Below are 24,161 nucleotides of genomic sequence, written 5' to 3' on the forward strand. Positions count from 1 at the left end.
TGTGCAAGAGGATGGGGTGTAAGTGACACAGGAGGGTAGGGAGTATTAGGCACAGGAGGGTAGGGAGTGTGAGGCACAGGATAGGGAGTGTGATGTGTAAGAGGATGGGGTGTGTGTAACACAGGAGGGTAGGGAGTGTGAGGCACAGGAGGGTAGGGAGTGTGAAACACAGGAGGGTAGGGAGTGTGATACGCAACACGATGGGGGTGTGTGTGACACAGGAAAGTAGGGAGTGTGAGGCACAGGAGGGTAGGGAGTGTGAGGTTCAGGAGGGTAGGGAGTGTGATACGCAACATGATGGGGTGTGTGTGACACAGGAGGGTAGGGAGTGTGAGGCACAGGAGGGTAGGGAGTGTGAGGTTCAGGAGGGTAAGGAGACTGAGGCACAGGAGGGTTAAGAGTGTGAGGCACAGGAGGGTAGGGAGTGTGATGTGCAAGAGGATGAGGTGTGTGTGACCCAGGAGGGTAGGGAGTGTGAGGCACAGGAAAGTAGAGAGTGCGAGAGACAGGAGGGTAGGGAGTGTGAGGTGAAAGAGGATGAGGTGTGTGTGACACAGGAGGGTAGGGAGTGTAAGACAAAGGAGGGTAGGGAGTGTGATGTGCAACAGGATGGGGTGTGTGACACAGGAGGGTAGGGAGTCTGAGGCACAGGATGGTAGGGAGTGTGAGACACAGGAGGGTAGGGAGTGTGATGCGCAACACGATGGGGTGTGTGTGACACAGGAGGGTAGGGAGTGTGAGGCACAGGAGGGTAGGGAGTGTTAGGCACAGGAGGGTAGGGAGTGTGAGGCACAGGATAGGGAGTGTGATGTGCAAGAGGATGGGGTGTGTGCGACACGGGAGGGTAGGGAGTGTGAGGCACAGGATGGTAGGGAGTGTGAGGCACAGGAGGGTAGGGAGTGTGAGACACAGGAGGGTATGGAGTGTGATACGCAACATGATGGGGGTGTGTGACACAGGAAGGTAGGGAGTGTGAGGCACAGGAGGGTAGGGAGTGTGAAGTTCAGGAGGGTAAGGAGACTGAGGCACAGGAGGGTTAAGTGTGTGAGGCTCAGGAGGGTAGGGAGTGTGATGTGCAAGATGATGAGGTGTGTGTGACACAGGAGGGTAGGGAGTGTGAGGCACAGGATGGTAGGGGGTGCGAGACACAGGAGGGTAGGGAGTGTGAGGCGCAGGAGGGTAGGGAGTGCGAGACACATGAGGATAGGGAGTGTGAGGTGAAAGAGGATGAGGTGTGTGTGGCACAGGAGGGTAGGGTGTGTAAGACAAAGGAGGGTAGGGAGTGTGATGTGAAACAGGATGGGGTGTGTGACACAGGAGGGTAGGGAGTGTGAGACACAGGAGGGTAGGGAGTGTGATGTGAAACAGGATGGGGTGTGTGACACAGGAGGGTAGGGAGTGTGAGACACAGGAGGGTAGGGAGTGTGAGGCACAGGAGGATAGGGAGTGTGGTGTGCAAGAGGATGGGGTGTGAGTGACACAGGAGGATAGGGAGTGTGAGGCACAGGAGGGTAGGGAGTGTTAGGCACAGGAGGGTAGGGAGTGTGAGGCACAGGATAGGGAGTGTGATGTGCAAGAGGATGGGGTGTGTGAGGCACAGGAGGGTAGGGAGTGTGAGACACAGGAGGGTAGGGAGTGTGATACGCAACACAATGGGGGTGTGTGTGACACAGGAAGGTAGGGAGTGTGAGGCACAGGAGGGTAGGGAATGTGATGTGCAAGAGGATGAGGTGTGTGTGACCCGGGAGGGTAGGGAGTGTGAGGCACAGGAGAGTAAAGAGTGCGAGACACAGGAGGGTAGGAAGTGTGATGTGCAAGAGAATGAGGTGTGTGTGACACAGGAGGGTAGGGAGTGTGAGGCGCAACACAATGGGGTGTGTGTGACACAGGAGGGTAGAGCGTGTGAGGCACAGGAGGGTAGGGAGTGTGAGGCACAGGACGGTGAAAAGTGTAAGGCTCAGGAGGGTAGGGAGTGCGAGACACAGGAGGGTAGGGAGTGTGATGCGCAACACAATGGGGTGTGTGTGACACAGGAGGGTAGGGAGTGTGAGGCACAGGAGGGTGGAGAGTGTAAGGCTCAGGAGGGTAGGGAGTGCGAGGCACAGGAGGGTGGAGAGTGTAAGACTCAGGAGGGTAGGGAGTGTGATGTGCAAGAGGATGGGGTGTGTGTGACACAAGAGGGTAGGGAGTGTGAGGCACAGGAGGGTGGAGAGTGTAAGGCTCAGGAGGGTAGGGAGTGTGAGGCTCAGGAGGGTGGAGAGTGTAAGGCTCAGGAGGGTAGGGAGTGTGAGGCTCAGGAGGGTGGAGAGTGTAAGGCTCAAGAGGGTAGGGAGTGCAAGGCACAGGAGGGTAGCGAGTGCGAGACACAGGAGGGTAGGGAGTGTGATACGCCACACGATGGGGTGTGTGTGACACAGGACGGTAGGGAGTGTGAGGCACTGGAGGGTGGAGAGTATAAGGCTCAGGAGGGTAGGGAGTGCGAGGCACAGGAGGGTAGGGAGTGCGAGGCACAGGAGGGTAGGGAGTGTAAGGCACAGGAGGGTAGGGAGTGCGAGGCACAGGAGGGTGGAGAGTGTAAGGCTCAGGAGGGTAGGGAGTGTGATGTGAAAGAGGATGGGGTGTGTGTGACACAGGAGGGTAGGGAGTGTAAGGCTCAAGAGGGTAGGGAGTGCAAGGCACAGGAGGGTAGGGAGTGCAAGGCACAGGAGGGTAGGGAGTGTGAGGCACAGGAGGGTAGGGAGTGTGATACGCAACACGATGGGGTGTGTGTGACACAGGAGGGTAGGGAGTGTGAGGCTCAGGAGGGTGGAGAGTGTAAGGCTCAGGAGGGTAGGGAGTGTGAGGCACAGGAGGGTAGGGAGTGTGAGGCACAGGAGGGTAGGGAGTGCGAGGCACAGGAGGGTGGAGAGTGTAAGGCTCAGGAGGGTAGGGAGTGTGAGGCTCAGGAGGGTGGAGAGTGTAAGGCTCAGGAGGGTAGGGAGTGTGAGGCTCAGGAGGGTGGAGAGTGTAAGGCTCAGGAGGGTAGGGAGTGTGAGGCTCAGGAGGGTGGAGAGTGTAAGGCTCAGGAGGGTGGAGAGTGTAAGGCTCAAGAGGGTAGGGAGTGCAAGGCACAGAAGGGTAGGGAGTGTGAGGCACAGGAGGGTAGGGAGTGTGATACGCAACACGATGGGGTGTGTGTGACACAGGAGGGTAGGGAGTATCAGGCTCAGGAGGGTAGGGAGTGCGAGGCACAGGAGGGTAGGGAGTGTAAGGCACAGGAGGGTAGGGAGTGCGAGGCACAGGAGGGTGGAGAGTGTGAGGCACAGGAGGGTGGAGAGTGTAAGGCTCAGGAGGGTAGGGAGTGTGATGTGAAAGAGGATGGGGTGTGTGTGACACAGGAGGGTAGGGAGTGTAAGGCTCAAGAGGGTAGGGAGTGCAAGGCACAGGAGGGTAGGGAGTGCAAGGCACAGGAGGGTAGGGAGTGTGAGGCACAGGAGGGTAGGGAGTGTGAGACATAGGAGGGTAGGGAGTGTGATACGCAACACGATGGGGTGTGTGTGACACAGGAGGGTAGGGAGTGTGAGGCTCAGGAGGGTGGAGAGTGTAAGGCTCAGGAGGGTAGGGAGTGTGAGGCACAGGAGGGTAGGGAGTGTGAGGCACAGGAGGGTAGGGAGTGCGAGGCACAGGAGGGTGGAGAGTGTAAGGCTCAGGAGGGTAGGGAGTGTGAGGCTCAGGAGGGTGGAGAGTGTAAGGCTCAGGAGGGTAGGGAGTGTGAGGCTCAGGAGGGTGGAGAGTGTAAGGCTCAGGAGGGTAGGGAGTGTGAGGCTCAGGAGGGTGGAGAGTGTAAGGCTCAGGAGGGTGGAGAGTGTAAGGCTCAAGAGGGTAGGGAGTGCAAGGCACAGAAGGGTAGGGAGTGTGAGGCACAGGAGGGTAGGGAGTGTGAGACATAGGAGGGTAGGGAGTGTGATACGCAACACGATGGCGTGTGTGTGACACAGGAGGGTAGGGAGTGTGAGGCACAGGAGGGTAGGGAGTGTGAGGCACAGGAGGGTAGGGAGTGCGAGGCACAGGAGGGTAGGGAGTGCGAGGCACAGGAGGGTAGGGAGTGCGAGGCACAGGAGGGTGGAGAGTGTAAGGCTCAGGAGGGTAGGGAGTGTGATACGCAACACGATGGGGTGTGTGTGACACAGGAGAGTAGGGAGTGTGAGATACAGGAGGGTGGAGAGTGTAAGGCTCAAGAGGGTAGGGAGTGCAAGGAACAGGAGGGTAGGGAGTGCGAGGCACAGGAGGGTAGTGAGTGCGAGACACAGGAGGGTAGGGAGTGCGAGGCACAGGAGGGTAGGGAGTGCGAGACACAGGAGGGTAGGGAGTGCGAGACACAGGAGGGTAGGGAGTGTGATACGCAACATGATGGGGTGTGTGTGACACAGGAGGGTAGGGAGTGTGAGGCACAGGAGGGTAGGGAGTGTGATACGCAACACGATGGGGTGTGTGTGACACAGGAGGGTAGGGAGTGTGTGACACAGAAGGGTAGGGAGTGTGAGGCTCAGGAGGGTAGGGAGTGTGAGGCACAGGAGGGTAGGGAGTGTGAGGCACAGGAGGGTAGGGAGTGCGAGGCACAGGAGGGTAGGGAGTGCGAGGCACAGGAGGGTAGGGAGTGCGAGGCACAGGAGGGTGGAGAGTAAGGCTCAGGAGGGTAGGGAGTGTGATGTGCAAGAGGATGGGGTGTGTGTGACACAGGAGGGTAGGGAGTGTGAGGCTCAGGAGGGTAGGGAGTGTGAGGCACAGGAGGGTAGGGAGTGCGAGGCACAGGAGGGTAGGGAGTGCGAGGCACAGGAGGGTAGGGAGTGCGAGGCACAGGAGGGTGGAGAGTGTAAGGCTCAGGAGGGTAGGGAGTGTGATGTGCAAGAGGATGGGGTGTGTGTGACACAGGAGGGTAGGGAGTGTGAGGCTCAGGAGGGTAGGGAGTGTGAGGCACAGGAGGGTGGAGAGTGTGAGGCACAGGAGGGTAGGGAGTGTGATACGCAACACGATGGGGTGTGTGTGACACAGGAGGGTAGGGAGTGTGAGATACAGGAGGTGGCAACAGCATGAAATCATTATACGCTTTTGGAGAAAAAATCAGTTTATTTACATGAGACATACCAATATTCTGATCATGTCCATAACACTATACAGTATATATGTTTGAATATATATACAAAAAGATATTAGCAAAGGCTTCTGGGTAATTCCAGTGCAGCCATCTTGCTATAACTGTTCAGTAACAGACATAAGAAGCACCTGAGATTGTATTCCAGTAAGTAATTCCGGTCAGGAGCGGCTGAGACTTGTCTAGTGTCTTATAGACCCTCCACTCCACATTGGCACTGGTTACAGTGCTGTATATGATGTCATGAATGAGAATGCAGTACAGTGGCTTCTTGCATGCTGTCATTTTGTGGAGGAGCCTCTGACACCAATGTTTAGTGCTTGTCACATAATATCCAATCAGAAGTCCAAATACCACCTTGTCTCTGGTTACACTGATTGGTGGAGATTCCGCGGCAGTCTTGTTATTTCACTATGGAGTTTCTGAATCGCGCCTCTTCTGTAAGAATAAAAAGAATAGAGATATTTCAGAGGGTGATTCTTAGAATTACAACGCCGATCCTGGGACCAGTGCCTAGGAAAGCGATCAGAAAAACAGGCATCTTCCTTACATCTATCAACAGTGTGCTCCACACACACAAAACCAGCTAATAGCGTTCTTAAACAAAGATTCATTTTACACCTTAGGGACAGTAGGCTCTGGACATGAACGCAAAACGTCCTCTCTTCTCTAAAAGATACGCAAAAGCATAATAACCTTTAAAATCTGCAGTGTGTCTACTTCCTGCTTTCATGGAAGCAGACATAGGGTTAACATCCTGTGCTTTCAAATTAGCCTCTCTGCCGTGGCAGTCAGCTGACACAGGGGAGAAATCAAATTACAGTAGTGATTTGTCACAGATGAGGGGGAAATTAGACAGGCTAAACTCTCTAAATATACACAGGGTGCATTTATCTGTTTTCTTCCTGTCCTGCCCAAGAGCTCTGGTCCACTTTAAGGACTTGAGCTTTTTTTTTTCAATTTAGTACTTATTTATATGATTTATATACAGATTTATATGATTGGCTCACAGCGTTCAGGAGGTCAGGAGCCAATGAAAACCGCTCCTGACTGATGTACAGAACTCAACTGTCTTTAGACACGTTTGTGACATATGCATCCCCTCCAGCAGGGCATTGCGGTCATAATGTCACAAGTTTAAAGTACCCCTGACCCTCTTCTCCCCTTCCCTTAAACTTTGAACATTGATTTAATACTGGTGCTGCGACCAGCACACAGCACCAGCCTCCCCCCTCCTGTGCCCCCTCTAACTCACGTTCTGCTCAGTCGTAGTCTTTGACTGAGGCAGACCGTCTAATATGATCGGGGAGGAAGTAACAGTTCTTTCTTCCCTCTGTGCGTTCATAACACAGCCCCCTCCACCTGCCGCTTTAGTTCCGTATGTGTTTCACTGCACATAGCGCGCAGGGTTGGCGCGTTGTGTGCGGACTTGTGATCATTGAGGTTGGATATTCTTCCGACCTCAATTAACATGAGCCTATACACAGCGCAGCTGCCCTGCGCAGCGTGCAGTGAAACACGGAACTAAAGTGGCAGGTGGAGGGGGCAGAGTTAAAGATGCACAGGGGGGAGGAAGAACTGTCACTTCCTCCCCGACCATGATTGTTGTCAGAACGGGGCCACAGGGGGCGCTGCGGGGCGGGGTGGGGGGCGAACGGTGCTGTGTGCTGTGAAAAAGTCACAGCACCAGTAATAAAACAATTTTCAAGTACTTTAACCATTTCAGCCCGCGGGGATTTTTCACCTTATGCATCAGAGCAATTGTCACCTCCCATTCATTCGCTAATAACTTTATCACTACTTATCACAATTTATTGATCTATATCTTGTTTTTTCCGCCACTAATTAGGCTTTTTTGGGGTAGTACATTTTGCTAATAATTATTTTTTTTATACATGCATTTTAACAGGAATATTAAGAAAAAATGAAAAAAAAAACATTTTTTTCTCAGTTTTCAGCCATTATAGCTTTAAAATAATACATGCTACCATAATTAAAACCTATGTATTTTATTTGCCCGTTTGTCTCGGTTATTACACCATTTAAATTTTGTCCCTATCACAATGTATGGCGCCAATATTTTATTTGGAAATAAAGGTGCATTTTTTCCAATGGGAGTTGCTTTCATTGAAAGACAGGGCCAGGAGCCAATTAAATCGGCTTCTGTCCCACTCACAGGGCTCTGCCATCATAGAGACAGGCAGAGCAAGTGAGCTGCGACGGAACACGGCGGGGATTCAGCAGCGGGAGCGACGAAAATGGTGGATGCGCGCAGTGGTGGTTGATTGAAATCTACACCCTGCCAGCCAGGTAACCACCAAAACAGCGTAGATTTCAATCACTGCAGTCCTAAAGTAGTTAAAGTGTATCTGAGATGGGGCCCCCCAATAAAATATACATATATGGAGCTTCTTCCAGCCCCCTCAGGCCTGATTGCTCTCACGCCGCCTTCCTCTCCCTCTCCGTTAGCCAGCAACTGGCCCCAGAAAATCCTCCATTTGGGGCCAGTTGGTGCATACGCAGTCCGGCCAGGTGCACTCCCCAGTCCGGCCAGGTGCACTCCCATCTTGCCCCCATCGCGGGCAGTGTTCTGCGATCCCGGCGACGTGAACACAGCAGGAGCGTGCACGTGGCCGGGCTATGCTTGCGCAGTTGGCCCTGGACCAGAGGACTTTCCGGGTCAATTGTGGGCGAACGGAGAGGGAGAAGAGGACGCCATGGGAGCGATCAGGCTGGAGGAAGCCCCAGGTATGTATATTTTATTGCTAATCCCCCATCTTCGGTTCCCTTTAAAACAAGGGGTAATAAGACAAATGGCTGTATATTTTATATATTTATTGATCCCTTCTTTACAAGATATTTCTATTACAGCTCCTATTAATCTCTTCAGTCTTTGGTGTCTCAAAACTTCAGAATTTCTGTAATATTGGACAGGAGGCGGTACCCAGACTTGCAGAGCTACTTACCTGTAGTGTCCTGCTCACTCATTGGTCGGGATGTGATGGAGCGAAGAGCCTCCAGCCATTCCCGCTGCTCCTTGCTGTTTTCACAGGTGAAGACAAACTCCCGATTTGGCGTTGCGATAGTGATTCCGGCATCCCATTTGCTCCCTTTTATTCCTCTAGGTATTCCTTCAGTGACTTGATAACCGCACTTCACACTGCCAATAAACAAGCTGCCTTGTTCATACGGGTCCTGCAGAAATACAGCGAGAATTACCAACGACCGAATAGAGCCAAAGTAGAACTGCATGTGATACCCAGAAATCCTTCAGAGCTCCCACATACAGGTTTATTCCACTCAGTGTCATCTAACCTGGGGGGTGGAATAATGACACACTGACACCCGGTGTCATAGGGGAACATCACATTATAACATAGTTACAGATTGCCAAGCAAGCTCACATGAACCAGAATTCCTAGTGTGTAAGGAGCTACAAAGGACCAAAAAGCCCTCTCACTGAAATGTTATGCAAAACAGAAGTTTGCCTTCTTAAAACAGAAGGTATTTGCGATTATTCAAGTTGGAGTGAGCATATGAGGTCTCCCACAATGCAACACTGCTAAATGTGCAAATAGTTCTTTTGTGGTCCCTGAAAGCTAAACACACCTCCAGAACCACTGGAATGCAATGATGTGTCAGCTTGTTAATTGTACAGAGCCATAATAATCCAACGTGTATAGAGACTGCTTCATCCTCATCAGTGCATGGCATGGATTAATGTGGTGGGACTTGAAGCACCCAAAGTTAGTTTGCCCAGCAAGCTCATGGTGAACCAGAACTCCTAGGAGTGTGTAAGGGGCTAAAAAGGACACATCATTGCATTCCAGCGGTTCTAGAGGGACAACAAAGGGACAATTTGCAAACTCAGCAGTGATGCATTGTGGGAGACATCATTTGTGCATCCCAACCTGAATAATCGCAAATACCTTCTGTTTGAAGAAGGGAAATTCTGTTTTACATTTCCAAGTGTCAAGTGTGTCATGAGCCTGGACCTTAACCTCTTGCCGACCACGTCACGCCGATGGGCGTGGCCATGGCGGCAGCCCCAGGACCGCCTAACGCCGATTGGCGTAAAGTCCTGGGGCTCTGTTTTGCTGGAGATCGCGCGCAGGCTGCGCGCGCATCTCCTGCTTGGGGGGCGGAGCTCTGCCCCGCCTTTAGTCTCCGAGCGGCTATTGCCGCTCGGGAGACTGTTTAGACGGCGATCACGCCGTCTATTTACATGTACAGCGCTGCGATCAGCAGCAGCGCTGTACTGGGGACAGCCATGTCACCTGGCTGTCCCCCTGGGGGACAAGAGAGCAATCGGCTCTCATAGGCAGAAGCCTATGACAGCCGATCGCCATAATTGGCTGGCTGGGGGGAGGGAGGGTAGCTATTTAAAGAAACAGGTTTTTTTTTTTATAAAAAACAGTAAGAATAATATTTATTAAAAAATAAATAAACATGGGGGGAGCGATCAGACCCCACCAACAGAGAGCTCTGTTGGTGGGGAGAAAAGGGGCGGCCCTGCAGCTCAGCCTTAAAGCTAAAGCTCCAGTGTGTTGTGGCTCCCCCTTCATGTGCAGTAACACCACTCCCCTTACATGTGAAGCCCCCTATTCTATCTGTATCAACCATGTACTGTAGCCCCTCTCCTTCATGAACAGCTCCTGTGGGCATCAGTTTCCCTTTTTTAGGTGTTGCTTCTCATTTTCAGCCTCCCTTTTCATTTATAGCGACCCCCCCCCCCCCCCCCAGGCTGCAGCTGCTTCTGTGGCCTTTTCAGAAATCCAGCACTGCAAAGTGTGTCCCTGATCAGATCTAGGATTCCCAAGTGGCAGTGTGCTATTATTTTGGACTCTGAACGTTGACACATTGACATTTGATAGCCCGGGAAACAATAACATACTAACGCTCTGGAGTCCACGAACACACGGACACCTGTGGGTAGAGAACAATAAAGAACTGACACTTGAGAGTCTAGACCAATGACACACTGACGCTTGGAAGTCCAGAACAGTGACATGTGAGGGCGCAGTACAATGACATACAGACACTTGGGATTCCAGAACAATAACATACGGACACCTGGGGTCCAGAACAATAGTATACAGACACTTGGGAGTCCAGAGCTATAACATATGGACACCTGGGGTCCAGAACAATAGTATACAGACACTTGGGAGTCCAGAGCTATAACATATGGACACCTGGGGTCCAGAACAATAGTATACAGACACTTGGGAGTCCAGAGCTATAACATATGGACACCTGGGGTCCAGAACAATAGTATACAGACACTTGGGAGTCCAGAGCTATAACATATGGACACCTGGGGTCCAGAACAATAGTATACAGACACTTGGGAGTCCAGAGCTATAACATATGGACACCTGGGGTCCAGAACAATAGTATACAGACACTTGGGAGTCCAGAGCTATAACATATGGACACCTGGGGTCCAGAACAATAGTATACAGACACTTGGGAGTCCAGAACTATAACATATGGACACCTGGGGTCCAGAACAATGGTATACAGACACTTGGGAGTCCAGAACAATAACATACGGACACCTGGGGTCACATAACAATAGTATAAAGACACTTGGGAGTCCAGAACTATAACATATGGACACCTGGGGTCCAGAACAATAGTATACAGACACTTGGGAGTCCAGAGCTATAACATATGGACACCTGGGGTCCAGAACAATAGTATACAGACACTTGGGAGTCCAGAGCTATAACATATGGACACCTGGGGTCCAGAACAATAGTATACAGACACTTGGGAGTCCAGAACTATAACATATGGACACCTGGGGTCCAGAACAATGGTATACAGACACTTGGGAGTCCAGAACAATAACATACGGACACCTGGGGTCACATAACAATAGTATAAAGACACTTGGGAGTCCAGAACTATAACATATGGACACCTGGGGTCCAGAACAATAGTATACAGACACTTGGGAGTCCAGAACTACAACATATGGACACCTGGGGTCACATAACAATAGTATAAAGACACTTGGGAGTCCAGAACTATAACATATGGACACCTGGGGTCACATAACAATAGTATAAAGACACTTGGGAGTCCAGAGCTATAACATATGGACACCTGGGGTCCAGAACAATAGTATACAGACACTTGGGAGTCCAGAACAATAACATATGGACACCTGGGGTCCAAATCAATAACATATGGACACCTGGGGTCCAGAACAATAGTATACAGACACTTGGGAGTCCAGAACTATATACAGACACCTGGGGTCACATCACAATAGTATACAGACACTTGGGAGTCCAGAACAATGGTATACAGACACTTGGGAGTCCAGAACTATAACATATGGACACCTGGGGTCACATAACAATAGTATAAAGACACTTGGGAGTCCAGAACTATAACATATGGACACCTGGGGTCACATAACAATAGTATACAGACACTTGGGAGTCCAGAACTATAACATATGGACACCTGGGGTCACATAACAATAGTATACAGACACTTGGGAGTCCAGAACTATAACATATGGACACCTGGGGTCACATAACAATAGTATAAAGACACTTGGGAGTCCAGAACTATAACATATGGACACCTGGGGTCACATAACAATAGTATAAAGACACTTGGGAGTCCAGAACTATAACATATGGACACCTGGGGTCACATAACAATAGTATAAAGACACTTGGGAGTCCAGAGCTATAACATATGGACACCTGGGGTCACATAACAATAGTATAAAGACACTTGGGAGTCCAGAACTATAACATATGGACACCTGGGGTCACATAACAATAGTATAAAGACACTTGGGAGTCCAGAACTATAACATATGGACACCTGGGGTCACATAACAATAGTATAAAGACACTTGGGAGTCCAGAACTATAACATATGGACACCTGGGGTCACATCACAATAGTATACAGACACTTGGGAGTCCAGAACTATAACATATGGACACCTGGGGTCACATAACAATAGTATACAGACACTTGGGAGTCCAGAACTATAACATATGGACACCTGGGGTCCAGAACAATAGTATACAGACACTTGGGAGTCCAGAACTATAACATACGGACACCTGGGGTCACATAACAATAGTATACAGACACTTGGGAGTCCAGAACTATAACATACGGACACCTGGGGTCACATAACAATGACAAATGTTCTGATTTGGATGGGGGTCCTGGTGTCTATGTTGCTGAAGGTTTCCTATGCTCACCAGAGGTCTCTTGTAGTACAGTAGTTTCCTCTCCTCAGAGTCCAGGTTGAACCAGCGTTTCTTGAAGGCCTCCCTCTGCTGTGGAGTGACATAACTGGTGAGCCACAATGAAAACTTTATAGGTCAGGTCATGATAATCAATGTGTGCCGGAGTTTATTCAAGGAAGTAACTTGTTTTTTTTTCTCTCCGGAAGAAGTGTTTGTTTTGGCATCAAGAAGGGAAACTCCTCTGCACTAATCCCTATTCACAGAGGCACTATTGTTGGCTGCCCCTTTGCATGCAGTGCTAATGGAGGGGAATATAGACAGTCTGGTTGTCCTGTGACGTTGTGCCTCTAATATTAGAAGCCAGTGACTAAGATAAGTCTGCAGATAGATACCCTGGTTAAAGGATTGGCCACATGCTTGTTTCAGGTTTGTGATTCAGACACTACTGAAGCCAAAACATTGGTAGCTCAGCCAATCAGCTGCCATAATTTCAAAGCAGAGATGTTTGCTTGCCAGTAGTAATTATTGGCATTGCATCAAATTTCATATAAATTTTAGAATGAATAAAATCAGTAGGAAGTGCACTTGACTGGTACAAGTCAGTATTCTTTGCATTTCATTGGCCATCTCTGTTTTAATGGGAAATAACTATGCCAGCCTCCAGGCAGTCCAGTTTTTGGGCTCTGTTTCAAGCCTGACTCCATGTCTTTACCTGGTCAGAGCACCATAAAACTGCCAGTCCCTTCTCAAACCCCTCTCTGCTAGTCCCCTACATGACTCCTCCCACCACCCCTCTGCAGACCCTTCCAGGCGGTCCTTCCACTCCTCCCACCACCCCTCTGCAGACCCTCCCAGTCGGTCCTTCCACCACCCCTCTGCAGACCCTCCCAGTCAGTCCTTCCAATCCTCCCACCACCCCTCTGCAGACCCTCCCAGTCATTCCTTTCACTCCTCCCACCACCCCTCTGCAGACCCTTCCAGGCGGTCCTTCCACTCCTCCCACCACCCCTCTGCAGACCCTCCCAGTCATTCCTTTCACTCCTCCCACCACCCCTCTGCAGACCCTCCCAGTCAGTCCTTCCACTCCTCCCACCACCCCTCTGCAGACCCTTCAAGTCAGTCCTTCCAATCCTCCCACCACCCCTCTGCAGACCCTTCCAGTCAGTCCTTTCACTCCTCCCACCACCCCTCTGCAGACCCTTCAAGTCAGTCCTTCCAATCCTCCCACCACCCCTCTGCAGACCCTTCTAGTCAGTCCTTTCACTCTTCCCACCACCCCTCTGCTGTCCCTTCCAGTTACACCTTTTACTCTTCCCACCACCCCTCTGCTGTCCCTTCCAGTTACACCTTTCACTCTTCCCACCACCCCTCTGCAGACCCTTCAAGGCAGTCCTTCCACTCCTCCCACCACCCCTCTGCAGACCCTTCCAGTCAGTCCTTTCACTCCTCCCACCACCCCTCTGCAGACCCTTCTAGTTACACCTTTCACTCTTCCCACCACCCCTCTGCTGACCCTTCAAGTCGGTCCTTTCACTCCCCCACTACCCCTCTGCTGACCCTCCCAGTCAGTCCTGTCACTCCTCCCACCACCCCTCTGCTGACCCTCCCAGTCAGTCCTTTCACTCCTCCCACCACCCCTCTGCTGACCCTCCCAGTCAATCCTTCCACTTCTCCCACCACCCCTCTGCTGACCCTTCCACTCCTCCCACCACTCCTCTGCTGACCCTCCCAGTCAGTCCTTTCACTCCTTCCACCTCCCCTCTGCTGACCCTTCGAGTCAGTCCTTTCACTCTTCCCACCACCCCTCTGCTGACACTTCCACTCCTCCCACCACCCCTCTGCTGACCCTCCCAGTCAGTCCTTTCACTCCTCCCACCACCCCTCTGCTGACCCTCCCAGTCAATCCTTCCACTTCTCCCACCACCCCTCTGCTGACCCTTCCACTCCTCTGCTGACCCTCCCAGTCAGTCCTTTCACTCCTCCCACCTCCCCTCTGCTGACCCTTCCAGTCAGTCCTTTCACTCTTCCCACCACCCCTCTGCTGACACTTCCACTCCTCCCACCACCCCTCTGCTGACCCTCCCAGTCAATCCTTTCACTCCTCCCACCAGCCCTCTGCTGACCCTTCTACTCCTCCCACCACCCCTCTACTGACCCTCCCAGTCAGTCCTTTCACTCCTCCCACCACCCCTCTGCTGACCCTCCCAGTCAATCCTTTCACTCCTCCCACCACCCCTCTGCTGACCCTCCCAGTCAGCCCTTTCACTCTTCCCACCACCAATCTGCTGACCCTTCCAGTCAGTCCTTTCACTCCTCCCACCACCCCTCTGCTGACCCTTCCACTCCTCTCACCACCCCTCTGCTGACCCTCCCAGTCAGTCCTTTCACTCCTCCCACTACCCCTCTGCTGACCCTTCCACTCCTCCCACCACCCCTCTGCTGACCCTCCCAGTCAGCCCTTTGACTCCTCCCACCACATCTTCGCTGACAATCTTTTCACTGACTCTTCCATTAATACCTCATCTCCTGGGCCTCTCTGGCAATTAGTGCATTGATTACTCTCACCAATCCTTTCTGTTCCTCTCTGCCAATCCTTGTACTGGCAGTTCTCACTACTCATCTATTGACCTCCTCTCCTTTGCTGCTCCTCTCTATCAATCCCTTAATTAAATCCACTCACTTCTCTGGTGCCCATCTCTGCCAACCCCTTTAAATACTTCTTTCACCACTTATCTGCTGCTCCTCTCTAACTATCCCACCAATACACCTCCAGATATTCCTCTGCCAAAATCTTCTCCAACTACTCCTCGGCTGTCTCTCGCTAATGCGCTTCTTTGCCAATCCTGTCATGGTTTACTCCAACACACTCCTCTGCTACCCCTCTCTGCCAATCTTTTCACTGACTCTTCCCAACATTCCTTATCTGTAGCCCCTCTCTACCAGTCTCTTCACATAATTCCCCTGTTTTTCCACCGACATCTATTAACTGACTACCCTCACCCCATCCTTCCCTCTGATGCCCCTCTCAATTATTCTCTTCATTATCCCCACCCCTTTTCTGCTCTCTGCCAATCCCTTTACTAAGTCCTACCGCTACTCTGCTCTCTGCCAGTAGCTTCACTGAATTTGCACCCCACTTTCCACCTATGCTACCCTCTGCCAATCCTTTCACTGACTCTGCACACTACTGCTGCTCTGCTGGCTCTCTCCTTCTCCCATCTCCTACTCTTCTGCCCCTCCCAAGCAATCCCATCACTGGCTCCACCCCCCACCCCACCCTTCTTCTTTACCTCTGATTGACTTCTCTCCCTGGACACTGGTTTCCCTGCTGGGCTTAGCAGAGGTCCTCACAGTGACTTAGGGATAAGTGTTCAACAGCCCCATGACCTCTGTGTAACAGTCACTATTTATGTCGGGCTCTTACCGTAGGGCCAGTCTTCTCCATGTAACCAGATTTGCTGTATGATCGAGTGATCTTTGGTATTAACTGCAAGACAAACATTTTACTGTCGTTGACAACACTCAACAGAGCAGGGCAAAGTATGCATGTATAATACAATGTACTGTTTCAATATACTGTAAACCAACAAATGGTGCACGATATATAATGATGCTTTAAATAAAGACAAGGATCTAATGGATAGACAAGAAGTCATGTATGGAGCAGAGTTCCCCACATGCCGACAATGTCCACTCTGCCTTCCAATCATTACATTATATAGAAGAGTGTTTGGTATTCTCACAAGCTTGGCGTCATTATAGCAAACTGAATGGCTGAAATACAGCTGGACAGAAGACACTTTAGGTGCATTAAAGAGAATCTGTACTCTAATATTCTTACACTAAAAAGCATACCATTGTATTCCTTATTTTCTTCTGTGCCCCTCTGTGCTGCTTCTGCCACTCTCTGCTGCAATCCTGGCTTGTAATTACCAGTTTTAGGCAGTGTTTACAAACAAACTAACCAGCTTGTGATAGGCTCACATAAGCAGAGTGTGTGAGTCATACAGAGTGTGCAGGAGGCCTGCAGAGGGTGTGTATCGCTTCTATCCAATCACAAGCAGCCCTGCACATTCCACACATTCAAGCATTAGCCCGACAGACACCACAGAGGAAAGCAGATAAGATTAATTACAGAGACAGTGCAATTAGGAAAGGCTGCAGTAAACCAGAGCACATTAGAACTAGGAACTTATAGGATAGATGAACTAAGGCTGAAAAATTTGTTACAGAGTCTCTTTAAATGTAACATACTGAGAACGGGGACAGTCTACAGGGTGGGCCATTTATATGGAAACACCTAATATAGCCATTTATATGGATACACCAGTTTATGTGAATGGTGAAGTTAAAGGGGAACTGAAGTAAGATATATATGGAGGCTGCCATATTTATTTCCTTTTAATCAATACCAGTTGCCTGGCAGCCCCGCTGGTCTATTTCTCTGCAGTAGTATCTGAATAACACCAGAAACAAGTATGCAGCTCATCTTGTCAGATCTGACTTTAAAGTCTGAAACACCTGATCTGTTGCATGCTTGTTCAGGGGCTGTGGCTAATGGTATTAGAGGCAGAGGATCAGCAGAGCTGCCAGGCAACTGGTATTGCTTAAAAGGAAATAAACATGGCAGCCTCCCTATACCTCTCTCTTCAGTTCCCCTTTAACAAACAAAACCACCGCTATTGGTCTGACACTAACTCACATTGGATAGATCCCTCCAAGACTGTTGGAACAAAAAAAAGGATGGTAAGTGGTATATGGGGTGTATCCATATATGAGGTGTATCCATATAAATGGCCCGCCCCCTGTACACACATCCAGCTTTTACTTAAAGCGGACCCAAACTCAGAACTTCCTCCCTGCTCTAAAAGATAACAACAACATAATAACCTTTCACGAAAAGCATTTATTTGTTACCGCCGATATAGATCCTGCAATAAATCTGCAGTGTGTCTACTTCCTGCTTTCATGGAAGCAAGATAATGTTACCATCCTGTTATTTCAAATTAGCCTCTCTGCCATGGCAGTCAGCTGACACAGCTGAGGGATCAAATGACAACTTGTGATTAGTCACAGATGAGGGGGGAATTAGTCAGGCTAAACTCTGTAAATACATACAAGGTGCATTTCTCTATTTTTTCCTTCTGTTCTGTGTAAGAGCTCGGGTCCACCTTAAAGAGGCAACAACATTTAACAGAATGTAATACCTTATTCAAGATACCCAATTTTATCTTAAAGCGGAACTGAAGGGATATCCTAAAAACAAAGAGTGTCACTTACCTGGGGCTTCTGCCAGCCCCCTGCAGCCGTGCTGTGCCCTCGCCGGTGCTCAACGATCCTCCATTCTCCCGCCATGGTGCAGTTTCGTTACCGTTGACTTGTAAATCGATGGCAACTGCGCCTGTCCAGCCCTGGCCACACGTATCCTTCTCGTTCCCATCCTGCAGGACGCTATTTGCAGATGGGAATGCGACGGATACACATGGCCAGGGCTGCGCAGGCACAGTTGCTGTCGACTTACAACTCAGCGGTAACGAAACTGCACCGCGGCGGGAAAACGGAGGATCGTGGAGCAACAGCGCAGGACGGGACGGCTGCAGGGGGCTGGGGGCTGGCAGAAGCCCCAGGTAAGTGAAAATCTTTGTTTTTAGGGAATCTTCAGTTCTGCTTTAACCCTCTGGGTAGTGTTGGGCGAACAGTGTTCGCCACTGTTCGGGTTCTGCAGAACATCACCCTGTTCGGGTGATGTTCGGGTTCGGCCGAACACCTGATGGTGTTCGGCCAAACTGTTCGGCCATATGGCCGAACTAAGAGCGCATGGCCGAACGTTACCCGAACGTTCGGCTAGCGCTGTGATTGGCCGAACGGGTCACGTGTAGTGTTGGGCGAACATCTAGATGTTCGGGTTCGGGCCGAACATGGCCGCGATGTTCGGGTGTTCGAGCCGAACTCCGAACATAATGGAAGTCAATGGGGACCCGAACTTTCGTGCTTTGTAAAGCCTCCTTATATGCTACATACCCCAAATTTACAGGGTATATGCACCTTGGGAGTGGGTACAAGAGGAAAAAAAATTAGCAAAAAGAGCTTATAGTTTTTAAGAAAATCGATTTTAAAGTTTCAAAGGGAAAACTGTCTTTTAAATGCGGGAAATGTCTGTTTTCTTTGCACAGGTAACATGCTTTTTGTCGGCATGCAGTCATAAATGTAATACATATAAGAGGTTCCAGGAAAAGGGACCGGTAACGCTAACCCAGAAGCAGCACACGTGATGGAACAGGAGGAGGGTGGCGCAGGAGGAGAAGGCCACGCTTTGAGACACAACAACCCAGGCCTTGCATGAGGACAAGAAGCGTGCGGATAGCAATTTGCGTTTTGTCGCCATGCAGTCATAAATGTAATACAGATGAGAGGTTCAATAAACAGGGACCGGAAACGCTAACCCATCACAGATGTTCATTGTTCATGTTACTTGGTTGGGGTCCGGGAGTGTTGCGTAGTCGTTTCCAATCCAGGATTGATTCATTTTAATTTGAGTCAGACGGTCTGCATTTTCTGTGGAGAGGCGGATACGCCGATCTGTGACAATGCCTCCAGCAGCACTGAAACAGCGTTCCGACATAACGCTGGCTGCCGGGCAAGCCAGCACCTCTATTGCGTACATTGCCAGTTTGTGCCAGGTGTCTAGCTTCGATACCCAATAGTTGAAGGGTGCAGATGGATTGTTCAACACAGCTATGCCATCTGACATGTAGTCCTTGACCATCTTCTCCAGGCGATCGGTGTTGGAGGTGGATCTGCACGCTTGCTGTTCTGTGTGCTGCTGTATGGGTGTCAGAAAATTTTCCCACTCCAAGGACACTGCCGATACCATTCCCTTTTGGGCACTAGCTGCGGCTTGTGTTGTTTGCTGCCCTCCTGGTCGTCCTGGGTTTGCGGAAGTCAGTCTGTCGGCGAACAACTGGCTCGAGGAGGGGGAGGATGTCAATCTCCTCTTTAAAGTCTCCACAAGGGCCTGCTGGTATTCTTCCATTTTGACCTGTCGGACTCTTTCTTCAAGCAGTTTTGGAACATTGTGTTTGTACCGTGGATCCAGAAGGGTATAAACCCAGTAATTGGTGTTGTCCAGAATGCGCACAATGCGTGGGTCGCGTTCAATGCAGTCCTAGGCCGAAGAGGTCATAGCCTAGGGTCACAAAAACCTGTTTATTTGGGCTATTTCAATGGTAGTGATGGTGACGTACATAAATCTCAGCCATGGCCGTTAGCAACGTCTGAATTTCACGAAATGTCTCATGCAGGTAGAAGACATATTGTTAGACTCGGATTCCAAAGATGGGGTCCCTACATCTCTGCAAACCAGAGTTACAGGGGTCCAAAATTGGTAAAATCCCCCATAGGCTTTCATTGGGCCTACTATTTACCATTCCAAAATCTCACACCATTTCAAAGGGCAATGGCTCAGCAGTGGCAAAACTCACCAGTCATGATCCCCCTAAGGGTCGGCCCGAACCCGAACATCTAGGTGTTCGCCCAACACTACCTCTGGGCGATACAATTATATCGCCCAGGAGGGGCGCAGCACTTTTTTTTTAATTTTTTCTTTTTTAAATCATGTAGCAAGCCCAGGGCTCGCTACATGATAGCCGCTGCGCAGCGGCATCCCCCCACCCACTCCGATCGCCTTCGGCGATCAGAGTAAGCAGGAAATCCCGTTCAGAACGGGATTTCCTGCTGGGCTTCCCCGGTCGCCATGGCGACGGGGCGGGATGACGTCACCGATGTCATGACGTCAGAGGGAGTCACGATCCACCCCTCACCGCTGCCTGGCACTAATTGGCCAGGCTGCGCAAGGGGTCTGGGGGGGGGGGCTGCGCGGCACGGCGGGTAGCGGCGGATCGACGGCGAGCAGCGGCGATCGGAAGTTACACGCAGCTAGCAAAGTGCTAGCTGCGTGTAACAGAAAAAAAATTATGCAAATCGGCCCACCAGGGCCTGAGAAATCCTCCTGCGTGACATACCCCGAGCTCAGCTCGGGATTATTGCTCAGGAGGTTAATTATCCTGGTTTCAGCATCAAAAAATATTTTCTATATGTATATATTGCTGTATAATGGTGTGTAGCCCCACCCTCCCAGTGATCTTTAACCTAGGCTGTTTAGTTATACAGCCTACTGCCTCACTGTCTGTTTCACCTAAGACGTCTCCTACGTGATGTTTTCACACTATTGATAATGTACCACCAGCAAGCAATAAAATACTGAAAATAGTTTTAACCTAGAGCCGGAGCGACCATAGGAAAAATGGGCAATTGCCCCAGGGCCCCAGAGCCTGTAGGGGCCCCCAAGGTGTCCCTCCCCCATCTTAGCTGTTGCTCCCCAGGGACTCTGCAGAGTCTGTTAAGTTGGGAGGTGATTGGGGGAGGGTCAGCAGCCAGCTCAGGGGCCCAGGAGGGACATTTGGCTGCAACAAAGGGCCTCTAATGACTATTTTGGTCGGGGTGTCTGTTGGGGGGCCCCAGGCTAATTTTGCCCTAGGGCCCAATTGTTACTTGAACCAGCCCTGTTTTAACCTCCTTAGCGGTATGCCCGACACTGTGTCAGGCATACCGCTCTGTGGCCCCAGGAGTCCCCCATAAATAAATGTGCCAAATGGCTGTAAATCCTGTAGCACTAGGCTAGCTAGTAAGAGTGTCCGGCACCCCTGGATCCCCGCCGCTCCCCCGTTTATACATTACCCCCCTGGATCCAGCGATCGCGCAGCCTCCCTGCACAGCTCCGGTCTCTCTATGGGGAGGATCGGGTTTGCGCATGACGTCATCTGCGATCCTCCCCATAGTGACGACTGGAGCTGTCCGGCGAGGCTGCTCGCTGGATCCAGGCTGGGTGATGTATAAACAGGGGAGCGGGGGGTGCCGGGCACTTGTACTAGCTAGCCTAGTGCTAGCTAGAGGATTTATAGCCATTTAGCACTTTTATTTAAAAATCGGGCAAAAAGTAGCAAAACCTCCTGAGCGGCGTAACACTCAGGAGTTTAATAGAACTTTTTCACTTACTTTTTTACGTTTTCAATTGCAGAGTGCTAAATAGTAATCTTAACCTTCCTGGCGGTAAGCCCGAGCTGAGCTCGGGCTATGCCGCTGGAAGGCACCGCTCAGGCCCCGCTGGGCCGATTTGCATAATTTTTCCTGCACGCAGCTAGCACTTTGCTAGCTGCGTGCAGTGCCCGATCGCCGCCGCTACCCGCCGATCCGCCGCTATCCGTCGCGCCGCAGCCGCCCCCCCCCCCCCCCCCCCCCCGTGCGCTGCCTGGCCAATCAGTGCCAGGCAGCTCTATGGGGTGGATCGGAATCCCCTATGTCGTTGACGTCGGTGACGTCATCCCGCCCCGTCGCCATGGCGACGGGGGAAGCCCTCCAGGAGATCCCGTTCTTTGAACGGGATCTCCTGATCGCCGATCGCCGGCGGCGATCGGAGGGGCTGGGGGGATGCCGCTGAGCAGCGGCTATCATGTAGCGAGACTTTGTCTCGCTACATGAAAAAAAAAAAATTAAAAAAAAAAAAGATTTGCTGCCCCCTGGCGATTTTTTTGCAAACCGCCAGGAGGGTTAAACAGGGGGTGAAAAATGATCTCCTAGGAGAACACTTAGGAATAGGGACCAAGGTGTTGTTTCTGCTCGCTTCGGAACACACAACAAACATTCATTCCACACTAATGATCCTTGCCTGCAGTAAAGATGTCGCCACCTGAAATCAATTTAAGAATGTAAATCAGGAAGACAGAAGATTTTACAATGGATAAACACTGACTAATGTATGAATGAACATCGTAAAACATAAGCACTTTTATTCATTAAAGTGATACTGAAAGCACCACTGTCGAAAAAAATTGTAAACATTTTATAGTACATGTAAACATGTACAAATAAGAAGTATGTTTCTTCCAGAGTAAAATGATCCATAAATTACTTTTGTTGCTGTCACTTACAGTAGGTAGTAGAAATCTGACAGAACCGACAGGTTTTGGACTAGTTCATCTCTTCATGGGGGATTCTCAGCAGCTTTTATTTTTTATAAAGACATTGGCCTCAATTCACTAAGATCATGCAGGAGATAATAAGGCATGAGAAAACGTAACACCTCACAGTAAGAGAGTTATCTTTTCTCTTCATTCCTTAACCATTTCAGCCCGCAGGGATTTTTCACCTTATTCATCAGAGCAATTTTCACCTCCCATTCATTCGCTAATAACTTTATCACTACTTATCACAATTTATTGATCTATATCTTGTTTTTTCTGCCATTAATTAGGCTTTCTTTGGGTGGTACATTTTGCTAAGAATTATTTTTTTATAAATGCATTTTAACAGGAATATTAAGAAAAAAGTGAAAACAATCATTATTTCTCAGTTTTCAGCCATTATAGCTTTAAAATAATACATGCTACCATAATTAAAACCTATGTATTTTATTTGTCCGTTTGTCTCGGTTATTACACCATTTACATTTTGTCACACAGCCAGCTTTTACTTAAATCGGACATGAACTTAAAGGCAGAAGAGTTAACTTTAGGTTTGCCTGAGGTAAAATGTTTCCTGAATACTACATGCCTCATCACCATGGTGATAACTCTAAAAACATTATTAAAGACAGGAGGACAAGCTTAGTGAATTGAGGCCATACCCTGAAAAGGGTTTATACAATGATGCTGGCCAACCTCCCTGCTCGCTGCACACATTTTTTTGGTAGTTAGGAAGTTAGTCCCTCTGACTGGAGAAAACTGCCTCTTTCAGTCAGAAGAAAATGAAAAGCAACACAGCATAATTTTTTTTGTGTGCTGGGCACTGTACATACAGATGTCTATCTCATCATGTCACTTAAGATTGCCTATAAATCATATTCAGTAATGTTTAAGTGAAGTGATTCCCAGTGCCTAGTGATGAGATGTGATGAAGGGTTGTTGCGTTTCTTGTGTCACGTTGGTGTTATGTAGCCTCACCGGAACAGTACAGAAAGTAATAAGCCTTGTCAGGGCCAGTGTCGCCCCTACAGCTGTCAAGTATCAGTTGTGTGGTGGCGGAGGACAGTATGATGTCACTTTCCAGAATCTTCTATGGGATGTGGGTAACCTCACTGAGCTGGAAATGTATTTTTTAGTGACGGGAAATTCGGCAGAATTGTTGAGGAATGCTGCCAGGCTGGTTATTCAGAAACTGCAGTTTTTGTTTTTTGCGCCATATACCAACAACTCTTAACGTCCACTCCCTGGAGTCTGACCCAATTTCCCATCGCTGAGGAATTTCTGAAACTTCTGCCTACAAACTCCAGCTCTGACCCCTCAACACTCCAACATCTTAGTAGCGTTTTCCAATACCCACAACTGTAAACGTCAACACCCAACCTTGGCCTTCAACAACTGTAACTCTCTAAACCACCAATGTGACCATCAGAGTTCCAATGTGACCTGCACCATTTAACCAAAACTCTCAACAAAATTGACCATGATGCTCAAATTATCCATAATTCTAAGCATTTCAGCTGTGACCTTCAGAATCCAAACTTGGCCTTCAACATAGCACCTTTGGTTCTCCATACCCTGATTGTGACCCACAATATCTCAACCCAGACCTTTAACAACCCAACTGAGACTGTCACCACCTCAACTGTGCACCTCAATACCTCAATCCCGACTTCATCATCTCAACAATGAACCTCAGCTCTTCAATTCAGACCCTCAAGTGTCACCCTCAGTACCAGAACTGTGACCTTCAACTTATCAAATGTAGTGAAGAGGCAGTAAT

At 49.8% G+C, this 24,161-nt stretch overlaps 2 protein-coding genes across 4 annotated transcripts in view; one reads left to right on the forward strand and one right to left on the reverse strand.

Annotated features, from left to right (window-relative positions):
* Positions 1-1,652: 1,652 nt before the first annotated feature.
* Positions 1,653-3,929, forward strand: LOC137540904 (S-antigen protein-like). The gene is made up of 2 exons (XM_068262087.1): positions 1,653-3,362; positions 3,546-3,929. Exons 1-2 carry the CDS (start codon positions 1,653-1,655, stop codon positions 3,927-3,929), a joined length of 2,094 nt encoding a protein of 697 aa, XP_068118188.1.
* A 1,157-nt stretch (positions 3,930-5,086) lies between these two features.
* The window catches only part of ADAP2 (ArfGAP with dual PH domains 2), a 74,015-nt gene continuing 54,940 nt past the window's right edge, over positions 5,087-24,161 (reverse strand). For all 3 annotated transcript variants that reach the window (XM_068264544.1, XM_068264545.1, XM_068264546.1), the window contains exons 9-12: positions 15,787-15,849; positions 12,375-12,452; positions 8,098-8,326; positions 5,087-5,569 (exon numbers count right to left, since the gene is read on the reverse strand). In XM_068264544.1, the coding sequence (XP_068120645.1) occupies positions 5,535-5,569; positions 8,098-8,326; positions 12,375-12,452; positions 15,787-15,849 (405 nt within the window). In that variant the 3' untranslated portion in view covers positions 5,087-5,534. The remainder of the gene's footprint in view (positions 5,570-8,097; positions 8,327-12,374; positions 12,453-15,786; positions 15,850-24,161) is intronic.

This window comes from Hyperolius riggenbachi, chromosome 12 (genome assembly GCF_040937935.1).
Source record: "Hyperolius riggenbachi isolate aHypRig1 chromosome 12, aHypRig1.pri, whole genome shotgun sequence".
In the NCBI taxonomy this organism is placed as follows: Eukaryota; Metazoa; Chordata; class Amphibia; order Anura; family Hyperoliidae; genus Hyperolius; species Hyperolius riggenbachi.